The sequence below is a fragment of the Ambystoma mexicanum genome, chromosome 6q (genome assembly GCF_040938575.1).
Source record: "Ambystoma mexicanum isolate Mex_15411 chromosome 6q, UKY_AmexF1_1, whole genome shotgun sequence".
Classification (NCBI taxonomy): Eukaryota; Metazoa; Chordata; class Amphibia; order Caudata; family Ambystomatidae; genus Ambystoma; species Ambystoma mexicanum.
The window spans coordinates 153,707,232-153,735,010 of record NC_090937.1 but is presented as its reverse complement, the minus strand read 5'-3'; the positions used below and the strand labels follow the sequence as shown (position 1 = coordinate 153,735,010).

General features: G+C 45.5%; 1 protein-coding gene across 2 annotated transcripts in view; it reads left to right on the top strand.

The window, feature by feature from the left end:
* Nucleotides 1-27,779, top strand: part of CDKL2 (cyclin dependent kinase like 2) — a 510,980-nt gene that overhangs the window by 447,718 nt on the left and 35,483 nt on the right. Inside the window, exons 8-10 of one of the 2 annotated variants that reach the window (XM_069630571.1) lie at nt 3,999-4,128; nt 7,104-7,393; nt 23,192-23,285. In XM_069630571.1, coding sequence (XP_069486672.1) covers nt 3,999-4,128; nt 7,104-7,393; nt 23,192-23,285 — 514 coding nt within the window. The remainder of the gene's footprint in view (nt 1-3,998; nt 4,129-7,103; nt 7,394-23,191; nt 23,286-27,779) is intronic. The other variant, XM_069630572.1, reaches the window with a different exon arrangement.

The following is a 27,779-nucleotide window of genomic DNA, read 5'->3' as shown; positions in this document are numbered from 1 at the left end:
GTGGCACCAGGCCTCCGTTCATTTAAAAGCTTGTCAATTAATTCATCTGACGCATGAAAATCTTTAGATGGGTATATTTTCTGAATGCCAAGTTGGAAAGCCCTATCCATATTTCTAACTGACTCTGACCGTTTTTGTTGATCATACAATAACGCTTTCTCGGCGTTTGACATATGTCCAGCAAAAATACCCGCCTCGATATGGGGACCCTCATCAAGATGCCGTCTCGGACCGCGAGCTCACCGTCCAGGAATCGGGCCGTTCAGTACTGTTGAGGTGTCGCGTCTCATCCAAGAACGTGCCCCCTTTCTCACCGTCCGATCCCGGTCCAATAGCCGCGTCAAATCTTCAACGAGATGGCATCAATCTTGAGGGTGCCTATTTGGGTGCCATCTTGTAAAATCAAGCAAATATCGAGGCTTGGTACCACCAAAAATTAGATCTGCCAGTCACGAAGTCAAAGATTTATTCTGTACAGATTCAAATATCTAAGCAGATAGCTATCTGGTTCACAGCACCTCGCAGTGCGTACCAGAAACACTGTGAGGGGAGTGAGTGCTGGTCATCACAAAACATGCAGTATTTATACACAGTCCTGGTTATAGTTCAGCCCATCTCCAAACGAATAGGTTACAGATTTGGGTTTGTGCCCAGCACATGGCAAATAGAGCAATACTGTCTTTACATACTTCAAGTGTTTTTCAAAATACAATGGTTACAACTTTGTTCTATCTGGTCATGTTGGTTATCCAGCTTAGGCTGATCCTAGTTTCAAGAAACAAATTCAATAGCTTATTATTAAGGTACACAGTTCTAGTTTGTCTAACATTCAATTCTTATGTTTTAATATGGCTGAGGCTATTGATACACAAAACACTTTAAATTGGAGTTCACTTTAGCTCCAAGGTTCCTTAAACATACTGACAAACTTTGTTGCCGTCAGCTGTGTGGATCTTTAGCTTTCTAAAGTAATTCTATTTCCAGAAATGTACACCGGAATCCTTCAAAAACATGCAGCATTAGTAATCATTACTGAAGAGTGAGCAGAAGTTAAAATCAAGATGGAGGACTTTTTCCAAGATGGCGCTTGAAGTCAATTCTAGTTCAGAACTTTGCAACGCGGTTTTCCCCATGGAGCAACTAGGCTTAGGCCAATATAAATCAAAAGGATTCATAATATGATTTCCGTTTAACAGTACGAAAGAGAGAGTTGGAGTAACGGGATCGAATGAGGAGCAAAAAGGCGTTCCAGTGCAGTGGGGCCAATAAAGTAAAAGAGCGAAACCGTACTTCTGCACATGGTGGGCGGGGGACCGCGAGAAGAAATAGGCAACTGGAGCAAAGAGCCGGGGAGTAGAAAGACGCACGCAAAGAAAAATAGGCTGGAAAGAGATTATGGAGTGTTTAAAAGACTAAACAAAGAAAGTTAAATTTAAGGCGAGAGTGAAAGGGGAGCCAGTGCAGAGAAGAAATTGCAGGTGAAATGGAATCATGGGGAGACTGAGGGAAACATAATAGAAGAATGATATATAGATTTTAGAGGGCTTGAAGCAAAAGTGGAAGACCAAAGAGCAGATAAGAGCAATAAAAGAGACATGAATATATGAGTGAAAATACAAGCAGTTTAGTGACATGAAAAGAAAGACAGAGCCGAGCTTTGAGAATATTGTAAAAATGTGCACGACATGAGCGGGAAATAGAAGAGATGTGATGCACAAAAAAGAGAGAGAAGAATCAGGGTAAACACCAAGATTTCGAGCAATATGGGAAATAGTTAAGGTGTAGGGACGAAAAGAGATTGAGGCGGTGGGAGAGGGGTAGGAAATGTGAGAGCGGGAAAGAAAAGAACTTCAGTTTTAGAAGAGTTAAGGACTAAGAAATGGTCAGACATCCAAGATTGGATAACCAGCAAGCAAGAAGAAATGTAAGCGTGAATCACAGGCAAGAAAAAGGAGAATGATAGAAAGAGTGAGTATCATCAGCATAAAAGTGATGTGCGAGACTGAAGGAAGAAATAATTTAATCAAGAGGACACGTATAGAGGGAAAAGAGGAGAGGACCGAGGACAGAACCCTGAGGGACACCATGGTGAGGGCGTATGGTCGAGGAGGTACAGCCAACTCAAGAAACTGAGTAATTTCGTTTAGACAAGTACGATTTAAACCAGTTCAGAAGACAACCAGAGAAACCAAGATGAGAGAGAGAAGAACACAGGAGAAGGTGATCACCAGTAGTAAATACTGCTGATAAATCACAAAGTATTAAGAGAGAAGAGTGTTTAGTGTAGTGAGCAGATAGTAGGGAATTACACACCGACTGAAGAGCAGTTTTGGTAGAATGGCAGGTGCGAAAACCAGATTGGAAGGGGTGAAGCAAAGAAGTAGAGGTAATAAAGAGAAAGCAATGACTTGTATGCCACTTAGTGAATGTCAGTAGCGCTTGGAAGCACTTGTTCTGCTAGGGAAAATAGATCGGATGCACAAAGATTTGCCGTGGAACAAAACATCTCAGATGTGAGCCTGGTTCACAAATCCTAAAACTGGAGCAAATCTGGAGCTGCCTGGAGCACGTGTGAGAGGCTCCTGTGCAAATGTGATTCTCAGATATTTGCTCCAGGCATCTTCTCGTTTGCTCCAGCGTCAGGCTTTGGGAATCACGTATACAAAGGTAGCAGTTGCAAATCTAAGATTCTCACAGGGATTCTCTTGTTTGCTCCAGTGCCTTTTTTGTGAATCAGATTCAAAATGTCTGCTTTTTTTTGCATGAATGTTAAGTTGATTTAGTCACGGAACTCACTTTTTGAAACACATTTGCTCTCCATTATTTTACATTATGTGTGGTTATGCATATAGGAGCTATGCATGGAAAAGGGCTAGTTTATTGATTAATTATTTGTTATTTGTACGGCATTAGCTGCGAACAACTGCGTGGCAAACGCCAAAAGGATTGCAGTTCAATTACATATATAAAGAGCAACGTTCACTACCCAATTATTTTTCCAAAGCGTTCCTTGTAATTGTAGCATAGATTTTGGCAAACCATGTCTTTAAGGATAGAGGCTTTATATCTAAATTCACAAAGAGGGAGCATTAGGGGGGCCTGTACATCCACAATTTTTATTATTTTCAAAACATCTAATACAAAGATGACTCACACTTCCACATACCACCTCTGCATTGAAATGTGTGATAGTTAACAAACATGTGAGTGCTGGGCTTTTATCTGCAAGCGTCAGTTCCACGAGGCAATGCAGGTAGTATGGTCAATGCAATTCAGCACATTAACCAGCTGCCGATGTGTTTCATATAACTGGACATTTGTTGGTTCTATGAGAAAGGACCTCATTATTAAGACCTCATGAGAAAAAGACACTTTTTTATTGGCCGTTTTTCTTTTGATCGTGCATCATTTGACCTTAATAATGAGGTATTTTCCCGTAGAAGCAAAAAAGTGGTCACGAAGCGGTCTTTCTAAATCGAATTTTTGGGGAAAAGATCTTTGCACCTAGTACCCATTTTTTCACACCCATTACCATTCCCCTGGACAATTAAAGAGTACCAGGGCCTGATTTTATGGCTGTGGGTACGGTGATCCTCTACATTTTTTTTATTACTGTTCCTATATTTTTATTTTAAAAAGAAAACCGTTCCGGAATGGTTTCTTTTTAAAATAAAAGTGTAGGAAGAAGTTCAAACTTGCACTTCAGTGCACTGCACTGACCATTCCCTTAAACGGCAGATGCATTTGTTTGGGGATTTGTATTGTGCATGGGAGGGGGGCCTGACGATGTGGTTTATGAGTAGCAGAGGGGAGGTTTAGGGGGGGTGCAGGCGAGCAGAGAACATAGTTCTTATTTTCATACACGTCGACCACTGGGTGGTGCCTGACCGCCACTGCAAACTATCAAAATGTAACTGGCAAAAAGGTGTGGCACAAGGTCTTGCTCTTGCCCTGGCTAGATGGACTGCTAATGGAAACCTTTCTTTATGTTTACATAGATTTCCTCAAGAACTGAGCGTGAAAATTCAGAAAGATGCAAGAGACAATCATTACTTGCCCAAAAAATCCAAACTCAACAAAAAGGACAAAGAAGATTTCCCGGAAGACAGACAGATGCTGGGTGCACAGGTTAGTGAACCATATACATTATAAGTAAAAGAAGACTGTGGTTCAATAAAGCTGCGCTGCACGATGAAGGTGCATCCCCTCACCGCCTGGCACACTATCATCCGAACATTGCAACCCCTACCTTCTCCTTGGTCAGGACTCTGTAACATTTGGCCCTCTAGATGTTTGGGACTTCCACCTCCATCAGCCATAACCGGCATAGCCAATGGTCAGAGACCACTGGAGTGGTGGTCCAAAACATCTTGAGAGTCACAAGTGGCAGTCCCTTGTCCTCAGTAATCACCTGAAACACCAGTCGCTGCTACAAAGTGAAGAAGGCCAAAATGTAGACACTGTAGCAATTAGCCCAGGTGTGCAACGCTTGCCTTTAGCCAAGGTTTGAGAGTGGGCAGGGTTCCCATTCCCTGCCCTTTCAATATGATACATTGTGCCCTTCTGATCTTACCCCACGCGTGAAGCCATAAAGTGGCAGCTCCAAAATGTGAGTAGAAGCTCAGCATTGTCACCACTGCCGCTCCGCTGAATCCCCACCTTTTAATACCCAGTGTTGTCACCAGCAAGGGACTAGCCAGCAGCATCAGATGGGCACACTGACCTGTTGTGGATCGCAAAGGGACCCAATGTCAGAGGCCATCCCTCCCCTCTGCGAAGAGGACAGGATGCATGGCCAGCGGCATCCCAGAGAAAGCTAAATACAAGCAGCCTTATTTCTTAAGCAATGTTAATGGCATGCTGGGACCACCACCGTCATGGCCTATCTGCTGTGGGGGTTCCATAGCAGAAGGGAAGAGCAGGGTGGACTGCCTCTATTAAAGCACCGCCCCTCTGAGAATGAGGCCATCAGTGTCATTTTATACAACATCTGCATTCCAGGCCGAGTACCAACAACTTTAGCGCTTACGTGCTGTTGAGTCGCATGCATGCAATGTTACATCTTCAGGAGGCGGAGGGGGAGAAGGAAAGAGTGGCAGCCAGAGATCTTACCTCCACTCTGTTCCTCTCCTCCGCCTCGTCACTGCCTGCCTTAGAATGCTGCCCCATTTAAAATGGGACCCTCTATTACCACAAACTTGATTATTTAAACAACTTTTGAAAAATGTTTTTCATGTGGTCCCCAAAGACCTCAGGTCAGTGGAACCTCCCTGAATAATTACCACAAACTAGCTATCTCCCAGGTTTTCTCCCTTTTGAGAGTGTCAGGTGCCAAGCTAAGCTGATCAAAAACCTAGGGGGGCATATTCTAACATACCAAGGGGTCCCTTTCTATACATCGTGAACCGGCACCGAGGGGACACTTGTATTTGCACTTAAGTCCAAACAGGTCTTCTCTGTGCACTGTTCATCATTCCTGAATGGTAGTCTGAAGGAAGAATGTTAAATTTGCGTTAACAGGTTTAACACATTTCTTTTGTGCTACGATGAAGATAATTTTAAATGCCTGCAATTTTAGTCACCTTGCAAACCCACCCTCATCGCACGCATCAATAAAAGAGATGGGGGAAATGGTAGTAGTGGTTACCGACACTTTTCCTGACAGTTATTGCCAATGCTAGGGTTTACAAAAGGACCCCTATGAATTGGTAAGGAAGGGAGGAAAAGGGAGGTAGCAGGGAAGGGAAAAAGGTGGAAACATTAGAGGGAGGTAGGAAGGAAGGAAGGAAGGAAGGAAGGAAGGAAGGAAGGAAGGAAGGAAGGAAGGAAGGAAGGAAGGAAGGAAGGAAGGAAGGAAGGAAGGAAGGAAGGAAGGAAGGAAGGAAGGAAGGAAGGAAGGAAGGAAGGAAGGAAGGAAGGAAGGAAGGAAGGAGAGAGAGAGATGGGATGAGGAAGGGAGGAAGGAAGGAAGGCAGGAAGGAAGGAAGGAAGGAGAGATGGGATGAGGAAGGGAAGAAAGAAAGAAAGAAAGAAAGGAGAAACGAGAGATGGTGATGAATGAAGGGAGGAAGGGAGGGAGGGAGGCAGGGAGGAAGGGAGGGCGGAAGGAAGGAAGGGAGGGCGGAAGGAAGGAATGGGGGATGGGATGAGGAAGGGAAGAAAGAAAGAAAGAAAGAAAGGAGAAAAGAGATATGGGTGAGGAATCAAGAGGAAGGAAGGAAGGAAGGAAGGAAGGAAGGAAGGAAGGAAGGGAGGGCGGAAGGAAAGGAGGGAAGGAAGGGAGGGCGGGAAGGAAGGAAGGAAGGAAGGAAGGAAGGAAGGAAGGAAGGAAGGAAGGAAGGAAGGAAGGAAGGAAGGAAGGAAGGAAGGAAGGAAGGAAGGAAGGAAAAGGCAAATATGAAGGAAAGATGGAGTGTAGGGAAAAGAAAATGAAATGAGAAGAAAGAAAGAAAGAAAGAAATAAAGAAAGAAAGAAAGAAAGAAAGAAAGAAAGAAAGAATTAAATAAAATAGACGTATTTTAGTGTTTTTTTGACAAGCTACACATTAACTTTGCGGTCATAAAAGATTAAAGCAGGGAAAGCTCTCTTCCTGTCTTTCCCTGGATGGGCGGCTCGCCACCTCGAGCTAGGGACATATACTAGATGCACAGGGACCGTTAGTAGCTGGTAGGGACATCTAGTCTAGGATTTCCAGCAGACATTAGTGGTTTGCCTCCCTTCTTTGTGTTGCCAGATATTTGATTGGTTGCTAGAGAGGAACTCCAAACAGGTCCTCATTGTGAATTTTGAATGAAAAGGGAGGCAGGAAGGAATGAAGCATGGATGAGGCGGAAGGAAGGAAGGAAGGAAGGAAGCAAGGAAGGAAGGAATGGAGGAAGGGAGAAAGGGAGGAAGAGAAGGAAGGGAGGAAGGAAGGGAGGGAGGAAGGAAGGAAGCAAGGAAAGAAGGAAGGAAGGAAGGTAGTTAGGTAGGTAGGTAGGTAGGTTGGTTTTCACATTGTTAAGTCACTGGTGAAATGTTATCTTATGTTTCTTGGATTGTATGTTGCCCACTGTGTGTAGTGTTTTCAGATAACTGTAAATTAAATTTTGTTTTCTGAAAGGATTTCAACAGTGACCCAAAAATCAAAGAAGCCAAGCCCTTTAAAATGAAACTTTTGAAAAGTGACTCCGAGAAGACAGGAACGCATGAGCGATCGTCCCATTTCAACAGTCTCTTCGACGGCGGAGGTGGTTCAACGAAGACCATGCCTCAGGGCCCGCTCAAAGAATCCAGTAGCAGTTTGGATTACCCTAAGAACCCGGCCATGCAGATCCCGCCCATCGCCCACAACCTCTCGGCCATCGCTTCCAGCATGAGCGTGACTTCGGGGATCCACAGCTACAGGTGCGGGTGAGCAATGGCCGCCTCTGTCGTCGCCTTCTCTTTGTGTGGAAGCTGTCAGTGGCGGCCCAGCATTAGCGATGTTGTTACACCGAGGGCGATTGTAATGCGAGGGCAGGGGGAACCGGATACGGGAGACAAGGTATTGGTAACCTGTGTCAAGAACCCTCGTGAGGAGTACGCACAGTGACACCTACACCCGGCCAAAAGTGAGCTGTGCCAGAGTGATATGTCTTTGTCCATTAGACAGTGTAAAATAAGCAGTGCCTCTCTTTGTTAATGCTGTTTCTGGCTGATTCATGTTATCACAATGGAGGAGCAAGAAGCTCAAGTTGTACCTACAGTAAGTCCAAGATCTCAAATTCTAGGTCAGGACCCGAGTCAGCTCACCGGAAAGCCAGAATCTGACCGCAAGACCTGTTCAGCACCGAGCAGCGCCTTTTCCAGACAGCCAATGCACTACACAGGCGGTTCCATAGACCACGGTTCTCTGTGCTTTATGGAACCTCTCTTTGTTAACACCCCCCACTGTTGCTGATGTTGACCGCCAATCACCCAGAACTAAAAATAAGAACAAGAAACATTTATAACCACCACACTTTACAAAAGGACACCAAAGATCAATTCAACAGATGAGCATTTTTGCATGCACGGTCCAATGAATAACATAGGTGGGTTCATGAGCCAGATGTTCATGTCAAGTTCAAAATTAAGGTTTAGATAAAGTAAAATCCCACAGTATTTAGAATCAAGCAGGTAGATTTGTGTACACTTCCCCTCTTCTTCTTCTGAACCTGAGTCAGAGGCTGTGGACCGTCATTAACCATATGGCAATCAAATATATGACTTACCTACTTTGACAGGTAGATCACAGAGCCATGTAAGATATTAAGGTGACCAATGGATGGACTCAGGCACCTCTGCATTAGTCCAGGCTGATAGTTAATATTGATTCTGATCCTTATGTAGCACAGGTGAATGCAGTGGCCACATAATACTTTTACCATTAAAATAAACGTCTTGTAATTCTCCCATAAGTCACTGCAGTGGTTAAAGGAACACACTACCAGCTCAGCCTGCTTGGGAATGTCCTCACACTACTTACAAGCTAACCACTGAGTTCAACTAATTGAGGCAGTAATACTTCCATGCCTAGCCTACTGAATCTCTGACTGTGTTGGCCTACAACATTTCAGAGATTATGAATTAAAAATATTATGTTATGTTAAAACCATTTATAAGGGCAATTTACACACAAAGGTATCATGGTCTAAGACAAACTGGAGAAGATGAGAGCAAGACATTTAGAAATTACTGAAATAAGGGTGTGAGATGGCGCGAAAAGTCAAATGGTTGTAAACAATCAAACTTTAGTTTACGCCCGAGATCCACATAGTTCCCATCCTGAAGTTGTGCCTTTGGGTCCCAAAGCAGATATGATCAATTTAAACGTCAGTTTATCCTACACAAGGCATAGCCGGCAGTGGCCCAACACATCTGCACAGATTTCTTCCCCACCAAACCTGGGACAGAAACTTGAGATCAAGGTGCTCTGCCTTGGTCCTCCAACCTTTGGCCAGACAGAAAAACCTGGGCCGAAATCTTTTAGGTTGCAATGTTCAGAATTGTAGAAAAATATGAACCAATCAAATGTGGTCCAAGTAAAGTACTACAGGTTCATGCAAGAACTAAAACAACTTTTTTGTTCCAGGCAACCCTTCAGCTAGCAAACTCGTTCAGCTAAACCCTAATTACCCAATCTCTTCTTGTACCAAGGCTCACCATACACTGCAGCATTCTGATGTCTTGATGAAACATAACTCTCAGTGACCCACAGTGATCCCCTGCTCATTAGATTCTCTGAATCAACATCACTCATCTTGGCCAACTGAAATGCCACACTCCTCCCAGAGATCGCGTGCAGACAAAACCGAACTTGGACGGCATAACCAAACAACCATCTAGCCTAAAAAACTATAGCGCCCTGACATAGCTGTAGGCAACATTTTATCACTTTATAAAAACAGTGAAATGAATATCCTGAACTCAACATTTACTGTGATTATATATTACACTAATTTCCTTTTGTTATTTCAAAATTCTAAATATATATATAATTATCCAAGGCTTTCTCTCTTCTAAAATTCTGGGAAACTCCCACACCCAGCAGAGTAACAGATGTCACAACCATGTTATTGTCCCATCCAAAACATGAGATTGTCCGACTTAGTATATATGGTTCATAGTTTCAAACTTATTGTTAGAGCGAGCGCTGTGTAAAATGAAATGAGCATGAAGACCAGTGTGCGTTATCTACTTAGCGATTTAAGCATACATCTCTTTTATCAGATAGATATTTGTAAAATATAAGGACATGTGGTTATTCTCATGTTCCCAAAAGGCTCCTTGATTTTATGCAAAGCAGCCAGGAAACTTAATTGGTCCTATTGGTCCCATTCTTTATGTTCAAAGGTGTATTTCCAAAGAGTAATAGTAGTGTACAAGACTGCCCATTGTGGAATGATAACCTTCTATCAGCAGGAAATCATTTATATGGCTAGTTCTAAGTTTTGGTAGTGTGCTGTGCAAGTGTAACATTCTTATGTCCGAAATATATACTGGTAGTGATAAACAAAAATGAAGAATACCATTTTGGACCAATTAAATTGTTAGTACAATTAAATACTTTCCTTTTCTAAAATCCTTGATTTGCAGCGCATAGACACAGTTTTGTCTCTCATAATGTCTTTTCTGCTTGGAATGGGTTATGCAAAGATAGAAAAAACAAAAAAACTGTTCCTACTTTGATCACCATGGCAATGTTTAGTTTTATGAGCTGGCAACTGATTGGTTAGCAGTGCTGCTGAACCTACACATTTATTACAAAACGAACAAATACTATCACTTAACAGAGATTCCTGGTTCTCTGTCCCCTTACAAGGTCTGTCAGAACCCCACCACTTCCAACAGAGACTATCTGCTTCCCCTTCAGGTCCCCTGTATGGACAATTTGCCCTCAGTGTGTTGGTGGCATTTGTAAGGAAGGCATGGTATCAACAGTAAGGCAGACACAAGTGATCACAGTTCAAGGGTGTTTATTGAACTTAAAAAAGGGTTTGAAAAACGCCTATCTAATCCTAAATGTACATATTGGAGCAAGCTACGACCATCAAATATTAATTACGCAGTCCTAGTAGTGTCTGGTCAAAATAAAGGGGGCTATACTAATAAACCTATTGCCAATCCTTACCTCTAAATACAAATAGGAAGTCCCCAAAGGAATATGAAAGAGAGCAAGAAAAGGAGCTGGTGACATCACAAGAAGCGAGCAATCAGCAATGAACACATTTTAAGGCATGGCTCTGAATCTGTTTTGGACCACGACTAACAAGACCCCTCACCATTCATTATGCTGGCTATCTAGAAATTCAAAGGTTTCGGTCCTCGTCTGTTTAAGCGGAGCCTGTAACTCAGTGGAGAGTCAATGCAGCCTATGTAAAACCATACTGATGTGATTGTTTCTACCATCTCTTGTTAAAAATCAAGTATCATATGCTGATCTCTCTTTCTCGTTCTTTCTCTCTATCTACCTCTCCCTCTCAACCTCACTTTCTCAGCCTGATGGTGTCTCACCCACTAGCCCCTGGGCATCTGTCATCCAGGTGGCCAGGACACGGCCATCGCTTTTGGATCCAGTTCCTGGGGGTGGACCAGTGTGGGAAGATAACCTGGGTGAGGGGTTTTCAGTGATTGGAAGTGGGACACCAGATGGCGAGATGCAGTATCCCCTTCCCTAACACCTTCACCCCATCCTGCAAGGTAGGATATTTAGGAACTCAAACCCCCTCCCCTTTCCCAACACGAACACTTTCTCATAGACAGCTCACTATAACAGAAAACAACACCCAAGCTGTATACCTGACATGTCCCAATACAATGGTCAGGCAGCGTCAGGCAATTATTGACCAATACACACACCTGACTTCCATCACACTTCCCCACACGGATAAAAGTGGGAGCACGAAAGCAGACTCTGAGCAAGACAAAGCACACGGGGAAGCAGCAGTTCCAAGAGGTCAGTTTAATACAAGGCGAAAGACGGCAAATCCGAAGAGGATTGTAAGGAGGGAAGTGCCCTTGACCTTTTCAACGAAAGACAGTTACTTTCATGAACCTTTGAGAATAGGATACGTAAAACCAGGAATCAAGGTAGAAGAAACCTGCATTGTGTGTCAGAGGTACCCGGGGATCTCCCGCGTCGATAGTCAAGGCGGGGAGAATTGTTTGCCGCCATGGTACTGTCCTTGGCTCCTACAACAAAGCAGCACCAGTGAAGTCAACACAGCCAGTGAGTTGGGGAGACTGATAACAGACTTGTCTGTGTTGAAGCCAAGGTTGCAAGCAGCAACATTGTATGGTGAAAACTGAAGAGAACAGTGTATGAAGCGTATGTGGCAAGCGACGCAAACACAATTAAACAGCAGATGAGTGATTGAACTTTGAAGCCAAGATACGATAACCTAGACAGAGTGGTCCGGCACTACATGGGTGCTCATGCCAAAGTCTCTGTTAGCTATCCAGCTGAAAGGTGGCAAATGTAAAGAGTGATAAAGAATTGTGAAATCAAAGTTGTCCTGCAACGGTTCAAGCTAAACCCTGTGCACATTCGAAAGTCTTCACTAGTTGATGAAAAATTATATGGAATTAGTCCGAGCCCAGCACAGGGAGACTAATTGAACATTATGTTAAAGGGTATCTGAGCCCAACTGAAAGGGATCTGAGATCTGAGCGCGACTGAAGGGGATCCAAGATCTGTCCCTGACTGAGGGGGATCTGGGATGAACCGTGAGTCACCCGAGAATGAATATCCTACGGGAAATTGGATGCATAAATAATTTACGAACATTGTGTTGGGAGGATCTGAGCCCAGCTGAGGGGGATCCGAGGTGAATAGTGAATCGCCTAAGAAATTGAGTACTTGTGAAAATCTGAAAGAGGAAAAGAACTTATTGTTTGTTTGTTGCATCAGGCCCTCTGAATGAAGAGACTTTGAAAAGCAAAGAGGCTTTGGCACGGAAGACCCTGATGCTAATGTTTGAACGGTATCCTGATGCTAGAGAAGCCGGAGACTGTGCTAAACTCAAGTGTACCGCCTTGTCCCATGCTAAAAACATGGGAAAAGGAGGCCAACGGCGTGAACATCCTGACATATCATTTTGTGATCACTTCTTTCTTTTTCCTAACATTGTTTCCCCACACTATTGTCATCTCTTTAGGAGTATGTCTGATAGGGTTTTCTTAGTGGATACCTTTGCTCGAAGATTTGTCTCAGAATAGTCAAAACTGCTGGTGTCAAGCATGGCACAATCTCAGGCCTCCAACATATAGGTGGGAGGGGGCGGGACTTCCTGCAGAGGCATTCGGTCACTCCTCTACAACAGTATTTGGTCACATCCTCTCAAAAACAAGTTCATGAACAATTTATGGGTGTGCATATAGTTGCCCTATTTTGAAACATTTGTTTTTGCCAATTCTACAATATTAACTTTAAACTAATTCAGAGACTTTTATAAAGTATATAACTCTATTTGGTGCTGACCTATAAGTGTTTTAAGATTAATCAGCTGTCATTTCCGAGGGATTAACAAATTAGTCTGGACTCTGGAAAATCGGATTTATTCTGCAACACAAATATCCCAGGGTTAGAGTAGGCAGAATAAATGTTATGGCGACTTCAATAGTGAAACCAAAAAGGAGCAGCTCCAGCTTGTTTGAGGACCAGAGTCCATTACTGCATTTCCCACTTCCCTGGGTATCCACCTCCTGATGGTCAAACAGAAGTCACACGCAGTCAATGGGGATTCGACTGTTCCCTGCGCTTCTCTTATGTTTTTTTTTCGATCGTTCTTGCTTTAGTCCGGTTTCTGTCATTGTTGCTGTAGTTAGGATACTAGGCCTTTTTTAGGTGGTCCGCAGTTGTTGCTTTTGTCAGGATGCTGAGCCTTCTTTACTTGGTGTTCTCTATGTACTAGACTTGCAGGTTCTCTGAGTGCGTTCCAGGCCTGGCTACAGTTGGGAACCCTTCTCCAAATTTTATTGGTCCCTCGGAGCTCTGGCATTGTGCCCTGGAATACTGACACATGGCCCCGCCACAATCCTCACCAGCACAGGTGAACCGGTGCTCTCTTTTTAGCTATGGTATACTTACTTTGTCAACTTCCTGTACTACTTCCCTTTGCTTCCTACATCCTACAACTTCTTTCTCCTTAATGCTCCACAGCGATCTGGCCAGTTTCACCTCCCCTCTGGCTTCTCGCCCTTCAGGAAACTTTCATTCTCTATATTGATATTTTTAATACTCTTCCTCTCTTACTCTTATTATGTTCTCTCTTAGTCCTGTCACATTGTCTCCCCTCTTTAACTCCTCTGCATATATTCCCCTATGTTCGTTTAATCACTGATGCCTTCTAGCGACATATTTATCTTTCCTTCTCATTCTTTAAACTTTAGCACTTTCATTCACTACTTCTGCCCAGTATCTCTGTTTCTCAGTCTTCACCGCTTTCTCTTGCCTGCTCCACTCGTTTACTATCCCCTGCTTTGCTGTTTTCTTTGGCTTGTGCCTCTCCTTCTGCCTTCCCCATTCTCTCTGGTTTGAAATGCTTCCTTTCTCTCCACCTTCCCTTTCCTCCCATTTTTGTTCCCATCTCCCGCTCTCCATCTCCGATATCCCCTCCTGACTGCACCTCTTGCTCTCTTCTCCTATCTGCTTTGCTGACTTGTTCTCTCCACTTCCACTATCCTCTCATGCCTACTGCACCCATCTATGCCCACCACCATTCACTGCCTTGCATTGCCCGTCACTACCGGCACCACACCATTTTGATTCCCTGCACAGCATTTATGGGACAGTGGACCTACACCTTGTACCGTCAAATAAACAGTTCCTTTCAGTATGGTGCATGTTCCTTTTGGCAACAGGATGGGTTGAGCTAACTCATACTTCAGGCCTCAGCTGGTTGGGCTGATAACGGCATGCAGCCGGATGCAGTTGCATATACGGAGTCCACCTTCCACCACTTCTTTTCCTCTGCCAACAGTCCTCTATGAACGGGCTTCACATATTGGGATCCTGCTGTCATGGGCGTTCCATCTGACATTCCTCCTCTGACTCTCGCTCTTGGTACTTCTCAGCAGAGGCCACATGTTCCTGCTGTCAGGCCATGCATGCCTACATGTCCTCCCAGCATTCTCCGGCAGTGTAGTTTGTTTCCGGCTTCTTTTCTCTCTGCCTTCACCATTATTTTTCTGTCCTACACTGCCACAGTCTGTATCACCTGGCACTCGGAAGCCAGAAACATTGAAGTCATCTTCCACTCCTCTATCTCCTTCCTCTCGCACACTCAGGACATTGCCAAGAAGTCCCACTTTCAGCTCTTCCTTCTCAAAGGAATTCTCCCTTCTCTCACTTTCACCCAGAGGCTCAATGTTACCCGAGCCCTGGTTCTCTCTTGGCTTGACTATTGCAATAGCTTCCTCCTGAATCTATCTTCTTCCACTCTGCGACCCCTGCAGCTAATCCAGAATAGGGCAGCCAGACTTATCATTGGCCTTCAGCCCAGGGACCGCATCTCTCCTGACCTAAAAAGTCTTCACTGGCTCCCGGTTGCTGCACGGATTACATTTCAAATCCTTCTGCATCATGCACAAAGCTGTCTGGGCCGGTGGACCACACTATCTTCAACTTTATCTCACTAAATACTCTCCCTCTAGACCTCTGCGTTCCACTGGCACCAACTCTTTGTGTGTAAAGTCTTTCGCTAAATAGAGGGTAGGTGGTCAATCGCTCTCCTCCGCTGGCTCCCTCCTATGGTATAGCCTGCCCTTCCCTCTGTGCCTTGAGCAGGACTTTCTTAAATTCCGGAAGCTCCTGAAGTCTTTGCTCTTTACCTCCTCCTTCCTTTCTTCTCTCCTCTGCTAATTTCACAGTTGCTGTGATTGGTGTCCTGGGCCCTCATGCATCCTCTGGGCCCCTGACATCCCACACCCAATCGTCCCAGCTCCTGTCTACCCTCAGCACTTGCCCTGGCACTCCCTCCGCCTTGGAGGCTTGTACTTATACTCATCGCGGCTCCAGGTCGTGTAGCACTCTCCACACTTGTCGTGTAGCACTTCTACCATGCACTTATCTGTGCCTCACCCACGAGCACGGACACTCCAGCACTTCCCCCATCTTCCCTCTTCCTTGCTGCACTTGCATGTTCTGAATACTCACAAGGCATATTAGGTTTGTCCTTTCTCCTTTTTCCCTCCACTATTTTTAATATTTTTGTGTTTTGTAGTGTGTTTCACTCCCTTGTGAAACAGTATTTACTTGCTGTATAGGCATCTAACAAGTAAACAATAAACAATGAATATATAAGAAGTTTCCATTCAATTTCTCCACATTTTATCACAGTGTCATTAATATACATCCTTGTGATAGCAGCCTGATATGTCCCTGTCTTTGAAAGTTCAGGTCCTATTTGCGAAGCCTATTTAGATGTGTTGTGCTCAAATATGTTGTACATTCAGAACTAACTGTGCTGGCCTTCTGTGACCTTTGGGTAAGTTGAGTAAGACCACTGGGGGCAGAAGAGAGCCTTGGAATGTTGAAGCACCGGTTCCAGCCACCTGAGAATATGCCAGAGTCCTGTTTGTGGCAGTATTAGATTACAAGAGTAATAAAGTGCATGCTTTGAAAGTGCCTGGGTCCAACATCACATTCGAACTTGAGATTCCATCTCTCCCCATCTTCAGCCCAGCAAGGATCCGGTTGACCGTTGGTGAGATGCAGGGCCCCACACTCGCATTTGAGTCTCTTCTTCAAAAGTCTCCAGTATCATCTGACAGGTGACCACCAAGGATTGGCACTTCAGTGCTTTTTTGACTCTGCACTTTTGAGACTCTGGAATCTGCCATCTGTTACCATGCCGTGTCCCTTTAAGACGAGGACCGAGTCACTTGGCCCATGACGTGGGAAGGAGGAGGGGCAAACGGGAGGAGGAAAGTTCAGTTTCTGTTTGTACGGCAATAAAGAAAGACGTGTGCATTCCTCCCTGGTATGTGTCCTTATTCCTGAAGGCCCCAGGGCCTTAACAACTGGCAATGAGGCGGACTCCGTCGCACACCAGGGTCCTCCTACAGTGACACGTGAGTGATCACGCTCCACATGCCCGTTCCAACGGCCATCCACAAGCTGCATCCACGGCTACTCCCGCGATTCCAGGCCACAGCGAGACCCGCTCCTGGGTCCCTCGCCCTCCTCCTCCTCGTGCAGCCAGCACAAATCTCCTCCTTCCGGACAACGCAGACGAGGAAAACACTCCTGTGCGGCAATCCGCCAGTGGTCTAGGTCCTCACACGTGTCGGAGCACGTACATCTTCCTGGTGCGAGGCCCACCTCCCCTCAGCCGGCGAGGCCTCACTAAGCAGCTACAGGCCCTAAGACACATGCTGCTACTCCACTGCCCATATTTGCAAGCTGGGCCCAGCCAGCCCCTCCTTTCCAAGGTCTCAGGACTGGAGTAAGCTCCACTGGCTGCCTCCACACAGTTTTCTCCACTACCAGCCGCCACCAGGAGGGGGTGCTAACACCCATAACCGACGGAGAGCCATATTCCAGGCGGCGTAGACACCCAAACACCCTGTGTGCCACTGTGAGCTCACCGCCTGCTCCCGCTCTACAACCACAAGCCATACCTCACACACCTACTAGTTCTACATCCACTGCATGGCGCAGGCCACCCCCATTTTCCATGGCACCGCAGGGAGAGAAAGGCCCGCAGTGGGTGGTATGGTTAGGAGATTTCAATAACTTTATTACAGCAGTGGGTGAGGAAAACTCTCCAATACTACGCAGTATGCTCCTCAACATGGCTGGAAATGACATCAAGACACTCATTAAGACTAAACCCACAGAGGAGCAGCCCGGTTTCGCAGCACTAATCACAGCTCTTAACAAAGGACTAATAATTGAGCCCAACATAGACTATGATTGATACGTGTTTAATCAATGCACCCAGAGTGCGGATGAAACAGTTGACGAGTTGGTCACCCACTTGAGAATTAAAGGGGCGCACTGCCAGTTCCACGCCTTCCCGTTCGATGAAGCCATTCGTCTAAGGGTTATTGAGGGATGCCTATCACAGTCTCTTAAGAAGCAATTACTCAAGAAACCGCAGTCCATCGAAGAAGTCAGTGAAATGGCCAGAATCTTCGAGAGGGTGGACATTCAATCAACCCAAATGTCAGGTAACATCACATTCAGGAAAGACAAAGGTGAGTTTATTGCCGTGGTCTATCCAGGCAACCCAAGATCTGGGGTTAAGAACACTGGAGTGTGTACCAAACAGCCCCCAGAATACAGAGGCAATGTTACCGCTGTGGGCATTTTCCCCACTCAGGAACATGCCCCACACTCACCCAGAGGTGTGGAAACTGTGGCAGAGAATGCCACTTCCAATCAGTCTGTAGGGAAGGCAGGCCCTTCCCCACACCGTGCATGCCACAGCCACCAAAGTACAGGTCATACAACCGGACCCTGCAAACCTCGACATACCAGATGCGCCCATATCAACAAGGGCCAAGATAATACGTGAGCGTAATAGAGGACCACTACCCCGAAGACGACTCTCAAGAACTCGAGATATATGAACAGAACCCACAAATTCAAGATGAATGACGGACCATCACAGCCACACCAAAGCCAGAATGTAGCGGCACCCCAAAGTCTGGGATATGAGAGCGACCAGTACGATCATTATTCTCAAGACGAATATGTAAACCTCATCATGGATGAGAGAGAATCCAGAGAGGCACCGAGAGCCCCAGTGGAGATATGCTGCAGACATACCTGTTTCCTGGTTGACTCAGGGGCCACCGTGAACATCATGGGAGAGAAAGAATTCCTCCAAATCCCTGACAAGCCGCCACTGGCCCAAACCATATCCAAGATCTTCCAATGGGGGGCCGGCCTCCCCCTACACTCCATTTGATATTTCAAGCTCTGGCTCATCGATAAAGAGCTGTCAACCACCACAATCATTCACATGATCCGAAGCCCGACCAAAGGAAGAAGTCTACTCAGTTATCGCACGGCATCCTGCCTAGGACTCATTGACATTCACATCCAGGAAGGTGACACCATCCGTTTGACTGCTCCTACCAGTGTTGTGAAGGGCCAAGTCTGCAACATGCGGGAAGATCAGTCATCCGGATGCCCCGTCATGAAAGACATGATCATGAAACAATTCCCGCTCCTGTGCAAAGGTCTGCGCATGATGAAAGGTCCCCCTGTCAAACTGTACATAGACATGTCAGTCCGACCTATTCCCCAGCACCCGAGGAGAGTAGGTTTTCATTTGCAAGCTGCTGTGTCAAACGAGCTCAACCAGTTACTGGAGGATGACATTATCGAACCGGCCACAGGCCCGACCCGTGGATCTCACCATTAGTAATTGTGCCAAATGAAGGGGGTCGCCTGAGACTCTGTGTGGACATGAGGATGGCCAACACTGCCATCCAGCGAGAGCGGTATCGAGGACCACGCATTGAAGACATGATCGTCCAGTTAAACAAGTCGGTGCTCTTCTCCAAACTTGACCTCAACTAGGGGTATCATCAGATGGTGCTTCATCCTGAATCAAGAGGCATTACCACCTTTGCAACCCACAATGGCCTTTTCCGGTACAAATGCCTAAATTTCAGAATCTCGTCGGCAGCCGAAATTTTCCAGGATGCCATCAGGCAAGTCATCAGGCCAGTGCGGGGGGCACTAAACTACAGTGACCATATCCTTGTTTTTGGGAGGTCAAAGGAAGAACACGTCACAGACCTGCGTGCAAGGTGTGCCGCCGTCCAAGGAGCATGTGTCGATTCAGCAAGACCAAGCTGAAGTTCTTCTGAGATATTTTCTCTGTGGATGGCATGACGCCAGATCCCGACAAAGTCTCCTCCATCTTCAAACTGCACGAGCCATGCTAAGCTGCTGACGTGCAATCATTTCTAGGAATGGCAGGCTACTGTGCCAGATATATCCCACAATCAACCTCTATCACCGAGCCGCTACGACGACTATTACAAAAGGATGTCCCATTTGCATGGTCAGCTAAATGCCAAGGAGCCTTTGACACCATCAAACAGGCCCTGGCGGAAGCCCGACGACTTGCCTACTTTGATCCAGACTGGCACACCGAAATCATAGTAGATGCAAGCCCTGTGAGGCTAGGAGCCATACTAGCTCAGACAAATGGGACAGAAGTTCACCCCAGGCACGTAGTGGCCTATGCCAGCAGAGCTTTGGCCCCGCCCTAGTTGGCCTACTCAAAGCCCGTGAAAGAGAGCCTGGCAGCCGTGGGGGCATGCAAGCATTTCCACAACTGCATAATAGCAAAGAGGTTCACCCTCATCACGGATCACCAAACTTTGCTGTCACTATTTGGAAACCCCAGGACCAATATTCCTCCCAGGATTGAATGGCGGGGCATCAGGCTTCAAGAATATGACTTTGAAACCATCCACAGGCCTGGGGGTGAGAACAACCCAGCAGACTACCCATCGAGACATACAGCGTGCAAACCCCCACCGAGGCCGGGTGATACAGAGTACATAAACTACGTGACCTTGAATGCACTTCCACTGGCTATCTCGCTCAAGACCGTAGCCTCGACTTCACGGGCAGATCCATCCATGGTCTTGGCGATCAGCCTGACAGAGAACAATAGGTGGAGAGACTACCGCTGCGCAGTTATGAACCATCTGGGGGTGTGTAGAGATGAATTGGAAAGGCTAGCCTAAGTACAAACGGAATTGGGCGAAAAGGACAAAACGATACTCCTGGGAGGGTGCAGACTAGTCATCCTAGTGACCCTCCGGTCCAAAGTTATCAAAACAGCCCATGAGGGTTACGAAGGCGCGGACAACACAAAAAGGCAACTCTGGTGCCATGTCGGTTTCCCATTCCTGGATGCCATGGTTGACCGGTGGATGAAAAATTGCATAGAGTGCCAGTGCACAGCGAGGGCCGAAGCCCCGATCCCGTTCCAACCAACGCAGATCCCCGAACACCCGTGGGAAAAGGTGGCCGTGGACTTCGGGAGAATATCTGTTACTCTTCATAGATGAACATTCGAGATTCCCAATAGTGAAGAAGTCATCATTCACAGCGTTTGCTCAGGTGGCAGCGATCTTCGATGAGGTTGTAAGCGAATGGGGAATCCCCAACACAATCAAGTCCGATAATGGCCTGCCATTCAGTGGCCACAAGTTTGCAACCTTTGCGAAACATATGGGCTTTACCCATCAGAAGATCACACCCTGCTGGCCCCAGGCCAATGGAATGGCTGAGAGATTCATGGCCTCCATCAAAAAGACCCTACAAAGAGCCTGCATCAAAGGCGCGTATCCCCATCAAGCACTGTGTCGACGGCTGTGGGACTACCGCAGTACACCTCATCAGGCCATCAACAAGACCCCTGCGTAGCTGATGATGAGATATCCAGTTTGTACCCGCATTGTGAGGCACCCGTTGGGCCAGCCAGAAGCAGACCAAGAAGTCATCAGGAGAGACACCGAGCAGAAAGAAAAAGCTCGGGGGGAGACAGACGAAAGGAGAGGAGCTTGCCCAAAAGAGTTTCATGTAGGGGATGAAGTGCTGGTGCAGCAAGCCATGTCCAGAAAGACCAACTCCCCAAACCCCCTTCATGTCACCTCTGTGAAAGGGACTATGGTGACAGCCGCAGACTTCACGAAAGAGATAACATGGAATAGTTTATTGTTCAAACAAGCAAACATTTTGTTAAGAGAGAGGATGAAAGACCTCCGCCTCTTGATCCTGGGCCAGAACCTCGCGAACTCAGAGACGATCTGTGGGTTCCTCCCGGACCACTGAGTCGTCACTTAGGAGGGGCGAACAATGGGCCAGAGGTGTCCCTCAATGGGGACATCACTACCCGTCCGCAAAGAACCATCAGGAGGCCTCTCCGCCTGGTCGAAGAATGCTGAAGGGAAGTAAGGACATTTGTCCGGGGGTGTTGTTACCATGCCTGTGTCCCTTTAAGACAAGGACCGAGTCACGTGGCCCATGACGTGGGAAGGAGGAGGGGGCCCACGAGAGGAGGAAAGTTCAGTTTCTGTTTGTACGGCAATAAAGAAAAACGTGTGCATTCCTCCCTGGTGTGTGTCCTTATTCCTGAAGGCCACAGGGCCTTAACACCATCTAGCTCCTCTGAGGTTCTGGCACTTAAGCAGCTTTTCCATCTGCCCAACTTCAGACCCAGATCTACGTTAACATAGCGAATTTAAAAAAACAAGGCTGAAAATGCCAAATTTGTTTTAGTCGAATTTCGAATGGGTTTTTCTGCAATTCTTTTCGATTATTAATGCAGGGGAGACCTCCCGCCCTCCTGCAATAGCCCCCTTTCTTATTTTATTCCATAACCCAACATCCATCTATTGCAAATAAAATGCAAAAATACAACAAAATTCGATTAAATAAATTCTGCATTTTCAGCCTCGTTGTTTTGTCATTCGTTTTTTCGAGGCGATCGCACGTGTGAACGTGCCCTAGAGACGGACAGGCATATGTTTTTCCACCTAGCACCCTCATTTGCTATGTGAAGCTTTCCCGCTGTAGGGTGCAATCGCTTACACATGCCAGCATGACACTTTCATGAAGCCAGAGGTATGTGCGTTGGGAGTATGTTACGTGATTTGCCTGGATATCATCTGTTGCATTGTATTCTATAGTAATAAATAGCAGTCTGCCAAATGGCAGGACACTTCTTTACCTGCTTGCAGGCCGTGTTGTTATTGACATGAGCCAGTATATTAAGCATGCATGTTTTGCAGGGATGTCATTTAGGGGTCGCTATAGGTCACAACTGTGACCTCTGAAGTCTCCCTTGCGACCTCTGTGGTCTCTCATGCCGCAACTAAAAACAAAAAAAAATGTTTTGTCTTTTTTTTTTTTACTGCCAGCCCCTGGGCTGTGGCCAGCACCATATGGCGCTTTACTTGAGGAGTGGCTGGCTTTCTTGGTCAGGCCCCTTAAAAAACAGAAGAAAAATAACAACAGGAGTGCCACAAGTCTAACACTTTCCGCACTGACCATAAATAAGAAAGAATAGGAATACAAAATAATGTGTCTTTCTGGAATTCTATACAATAATTTCTAGACTCATTAAAGGTTTATTTCAGGCACACTTCAGGGAGTGAGTCACTGAATTACTCTGTTATTAAACGCCTCAACTCAGCCTTTCATCCTTCTGAGGTCGATAATGAATACCAACACAGGTTGGGTGATATTGGGCGTATATTTTTTCTATATAAAGCGCTTAACCGTAAGTGCTATATAATAACACATCATTATCACTGGTCATGGACGCCTGCTTGCATTCACAGTAATTTGGTAATATGGGCCTATACACACTGATCTCAACGATACATATGGCGATCCATTTTTGTATGAAATGTCCATCACATTATAGTGATATCGTAACCATATTTTGCGTAGTGTACAATGCTATGTGATGCCACATTCCTGTTTTGTCAACGGGTGAAAGGTCGTGTTCCATTGCTTCCCGCGATATCACTTCTGTTGGGGTCAAATGACATCACTTCCTGTGATGTCATGGGGTCCAGGGTCGTGTGATGTCACTTGCGCTAGCCCTGGCATTTTGGTGAAATGACGTCCCTGATGTTTTGCAACCTTGCAGACCAGTATGGCTATGTGTTTTTTATTCTAACTGCCTATGTTTTTCCATTCAGACCGGAAGAAAAACCCAAAAAGTATATCAGCCCTTTCAAAAAACACGGACAGCTTTCTCCAGCAAGCCATTATAATTTAAACGTGGCAACATCGGTAAGTTGTTCTTTCAATCAAATATTTAAGTGAGGCTAAAGTGTGAGTTGTAGAGTGTTCTCTGACTGTGCAGTTCATGTTTCGCCACACCATCATTATTCACATCGGCTGTATATTCTGTTTTCACTTTGGAGAAAAAGACCGAGATTTGGACTGCTAAGGGCAAGCGTGCTTCAAAACAAAGTGCAGTGCCATTCCCCACCGTATGAGTATACGGCCACAAGCACATTCACGTTGGTATTCAGAATTGAGATGGGGATGGACACACCATCCCTTGTTTGGACCGAGGGCAAAATTGTTGTTTTTCTGGTTGTTGTGTTATGCTGACGCTCTAGTTCCTGAGTATCAGCGATGTTCGGGCGACAGGTACTTCGAGTTGGGGTGGAGTATAGGGAGGGGGGGAAGACGTTTGTATTGTTCTCTATTGTTTTTATATCACTACATACTTACATAGCAGACATACCACATACCTACAAGGCTAATCAATCACACCATTTGCTATACAATGTCGCATGCTACCCCCTACCGGCAGCACATCCCTGTAGCGACCAATAGCTGTACACTGTTTCTATTCCTGGACCACATAGATCCTTTGAACCCTGTATCCCATGCTATGCATGGCACTCACACAATCCAGACCATCACCTGTTGAATGCCCTAGAACCCTCAAACTACTCACGTGGAAGGTGAACAGGATGGGCTCCCGGATTAAGCAGTGGCTTGTCACGCAGTTCTTGAATAGGCAATCCCCTGATCTTGCCCTGTAAACCGAGACAAATTTAGCAGGGTCCAACTGCACCTTCTTTCGAAGAACCAATTATCGTTCCGCTCTACACGTGGGATACACAATGGGATCCAGGGGTACTCTGATCCTGGTACACAAACGCGTTCCATTCATACCACTGACAGTGGAACAAGATCCTAGGGGTCGTTATGTGTTGGTCCTTGGTACACTTTGGGGAGAAACGCTATCCATTGCTTTGGTGTACTCTCCGCCGGGCCTGGGAGAGGCACTCTTAGACGAGCTAACTGCCCTTATGGTGAAGCATCAACCTGACATGTGGATTCTGGGGGGCGATTTCAATGATGTCATGTGTAACAATATGGATAGCACTCACATCAGGCATCGTAACCAGATTACCCCAACAGAATTAGCTAAATTCGTGTCAGCCCTGGGCCTCCCGGATGTATGGAAAAATTAAACATTCCGCAAAAATGGGACGCTGCAGACTCTCTGACATTGGATCAATGGGCTGCCGATATGGGCACATGTGCAATGGTTGAGCATAGGATTTACAATGCAAGAGGCTGCCCCGCCAAAGCCTCCAAAGTGTGGAGGAGATGGGAGGAGCAAAGGACTTAGTAGCTCCTGACATACCAAGGGAGGTAATTGAGCAATATAATGATGTGTGCGCATGTAGGACTCTTGTGATGGTAGCCATGTTCAAGTCATATGTCTATTGTTAGTAAGATGCATGCCTTTATTTTGTTTTGTTTATTGTGATTGTTGCTTAAACCAATAAAAAATGTATTTATCAAAAAAAAATTTAAATGTGATTGTGGTAATACCATTGGATGGTTGAAGGGTAATAATTACACTGCGTTATTTATTATGAGTTGGGCAGACATTTTTGTTGAATACAGCCATCGGCAGTTATTACCGGGAGCTGTGGTATTTTAAAAAATCCACCCAAATCAGGGTTTTCACCAGCAGCGGTGTTATTTCTGAAATACCCCTGGACATATTCCAGAAATTGCCCCTGTCACAATCGTAACCGTAAAAGGTACTTTTAAAATATTGCTTCGATCCATTGCCACCTTCAATATGTATACCACATTTTTATTTGTTAAAGATTCTGCCGTCAGCGCAGAATTGGCTGAAATGTACCCTGTGTAGTTTGGGCCATCCTTGCTTCAAACACCCTGCCATAAAAGAGAAGCTCAACAGTTTTATCCCTACTTTGCAGAGTTTGTCTGTAAATTATTGGTTTAAGACTGGCAAAGTTGCAGGATGATTGACAGTCCTTACTGTCTGGCAGCCATTAGGCGCAGGGAAAATGGTAGTCTCTTGGCCAATATGTTTTAGATGTCTGTGCGCCGCCTTTTGGCCTTATCTAGAATTCTTTCCCTCTGTAAAGCCAGCCAAGATCAAAATTAAAGGTCTACCTTTACCTGAAATGAAAGATGGGGGCTTCTGAGCTAACATGCCCTCGCACAGGATAACATGTACCATTTGATCTGTAAAAACCCTAGGGGTCTATCTCAAAGCCGACATAAATATGAAACAACCGGTTAATGGGCTTGCCTCATCCAGTACCTCTAGCATTGATCCTCTCCAAACTCGATTATTGCAACGTCTTGCTCACGAACACCTCCAAAACCAACATGCTCAAACTCCAACTACTCCAAACCAACATGCTGAAACTCCAACTTCTCACCGATCTGACCATATCGCCACAGCTAGATGTGGAGCTCATTGGTTGCCCATCAAAGCCCAGGTAGAATTCAAAACACTCTCCATCACTCATCACTGTGGGCACAAAGATGCCCCAGTATCTCACCAACTGCATTACTGTAAAGCCTCCCACGCGCTCGCTTACATCTAACTCTAGTATCTCACTGTTTACCTCGCACTTTAAGAAAAAAAGAGCTGGAGGAGTACGTTTCAGTGTTAGCGCTCCCGCCGTCTGGAATACTCTTCCTGTTCATATCCGCAATGAGCAATCCTTCACTACCTTCAAAAAACGAACCAAAACATGGCTGTTTGACAAGTCTCAATAAGAACTATCTCTGTATCGACCTCTTATTGTACCTGCCTTCCCACAATTATGCTGTACTAATGCTGTGATACCCCTGGGTTTGGGAGTTGTCAAAAATGTAAAAATAAATAAAAAATAAATAAGCACAGACAGGCTGCTGGACTTTCAAGACAGCACAGTGAGTTAAACTGTGATCTGATGTTCCAGTTTAAAAAACACACACCACTAGTAATTGTGCTTTAGTATGGAACTCAGCGACATCAAAATATCTCACAAAACTGGAGCAGGCCTTTATACCCTGCTGAAAGTCATAATAGTACATACAATTTTTAAAATAGTTTCCTAAACAGATTTCTGGTGTGTCTAAGATGTATATTTGTACCCATCCAATGCCAGTTGTGTTTCTGGCATCTCAAAGTAGGCCTGTTCTCACCCTGCAATGACTTAGTATATGTTAGACTTGTTTGTTCTTCAGAACACTACAGTGGACTGTTACTTTTGGAGGGGAGGTGCTCACTTTGACACAGGACAACTCCCAAAAGACCTCCTATTATAGCCTCACTGCCATTGGTAGCTGGAGAATGGGAGGCCAGTGTAGAAGTGGGCACTTTTTCATCGGTTGGATTTAATCTCCCTTTTAGATTAAAAAAAAGATGGTGGTACATGATCTTTCAGAACAGGCTCTTATGGGGCTTGAAAGCTGCACGAATTAGAAACCTCTTAAGCCTACAAAACTACAAACTACAAGCTGTGAGAACAAGTAATTTGAACACCATTTCCAGACAAGAACCATGCCAAAATGTCCTATTTGGGGATAATATAAGCTTTCACTGTGGCTGCCTACCTCTTGACCAAAGATTGTGGCAATATGCCGACATTTTGAGAGGCTGCTGACGAACACCAGTTGCTAAGCTCCAAGAAATTGTGGATTTTTGCCTCAGAATCCTTTATCCCGGAATGCAGAAGAAGCTACAGGTTGGCACAAATCGTATAGGCTGTGGTACAACTACATAAGCCAGTTCAAGCGCAGATTTGCCCTATCAAATACCTGGACTATTTGAGCCTGTCAGAGCTAGAAGAGGCTGTGCTGGCCAACCCCTGCCATCAGTGATTTTTTTAAGCACTGAACACATTTAGTGCTACACCATCTGTAGTGGAGTAAAGGAGAAATGCTTGATTATCTCTTGAGTACTTTGCAGGTGTACTTTTGCACCTTTGTTCTTATCACCTAATTAATGCAGATGCAAGCAGGCTTATTCTAAGGTCACTCCTTGCACCTAAGGGTCTGTTGCACACTAGTGGCATTCCCTCTACTAAATGCTGGCGGGCTCAAGGGATTGGGTACTATTGGTCTTACCTAACCTACACAGTGCTTTCAAGAAGACTCCATTTCAATTTGATCTAACATTGTTACTGAAATTTACAAAGAAACACATGTGTTCCCTTGATCTAGTCCGGTTTGGCAAACTGTACAGGCTCACCAGTATGTGACACTAAAATGGTTAGCCCAACTGGGAATAGAATGTCTGAGGTTCACACCTGTTGGCTATTGGCAAGTCCCAAGATGTCAGTTTCAATATGAATGCTGGAAGTTTGACTTTCAGGGGAAAGAAGTTGAGTGCCCAATTTTGGGCTCTGCTTCGGGACTTCTGTATCCGGGAGAAGCAGGGACAAGAAACGAAGCCAAGGCGAAAATAGAAAGAAAACATCTATTCCCTGGGGCGGCTGTGGCTCC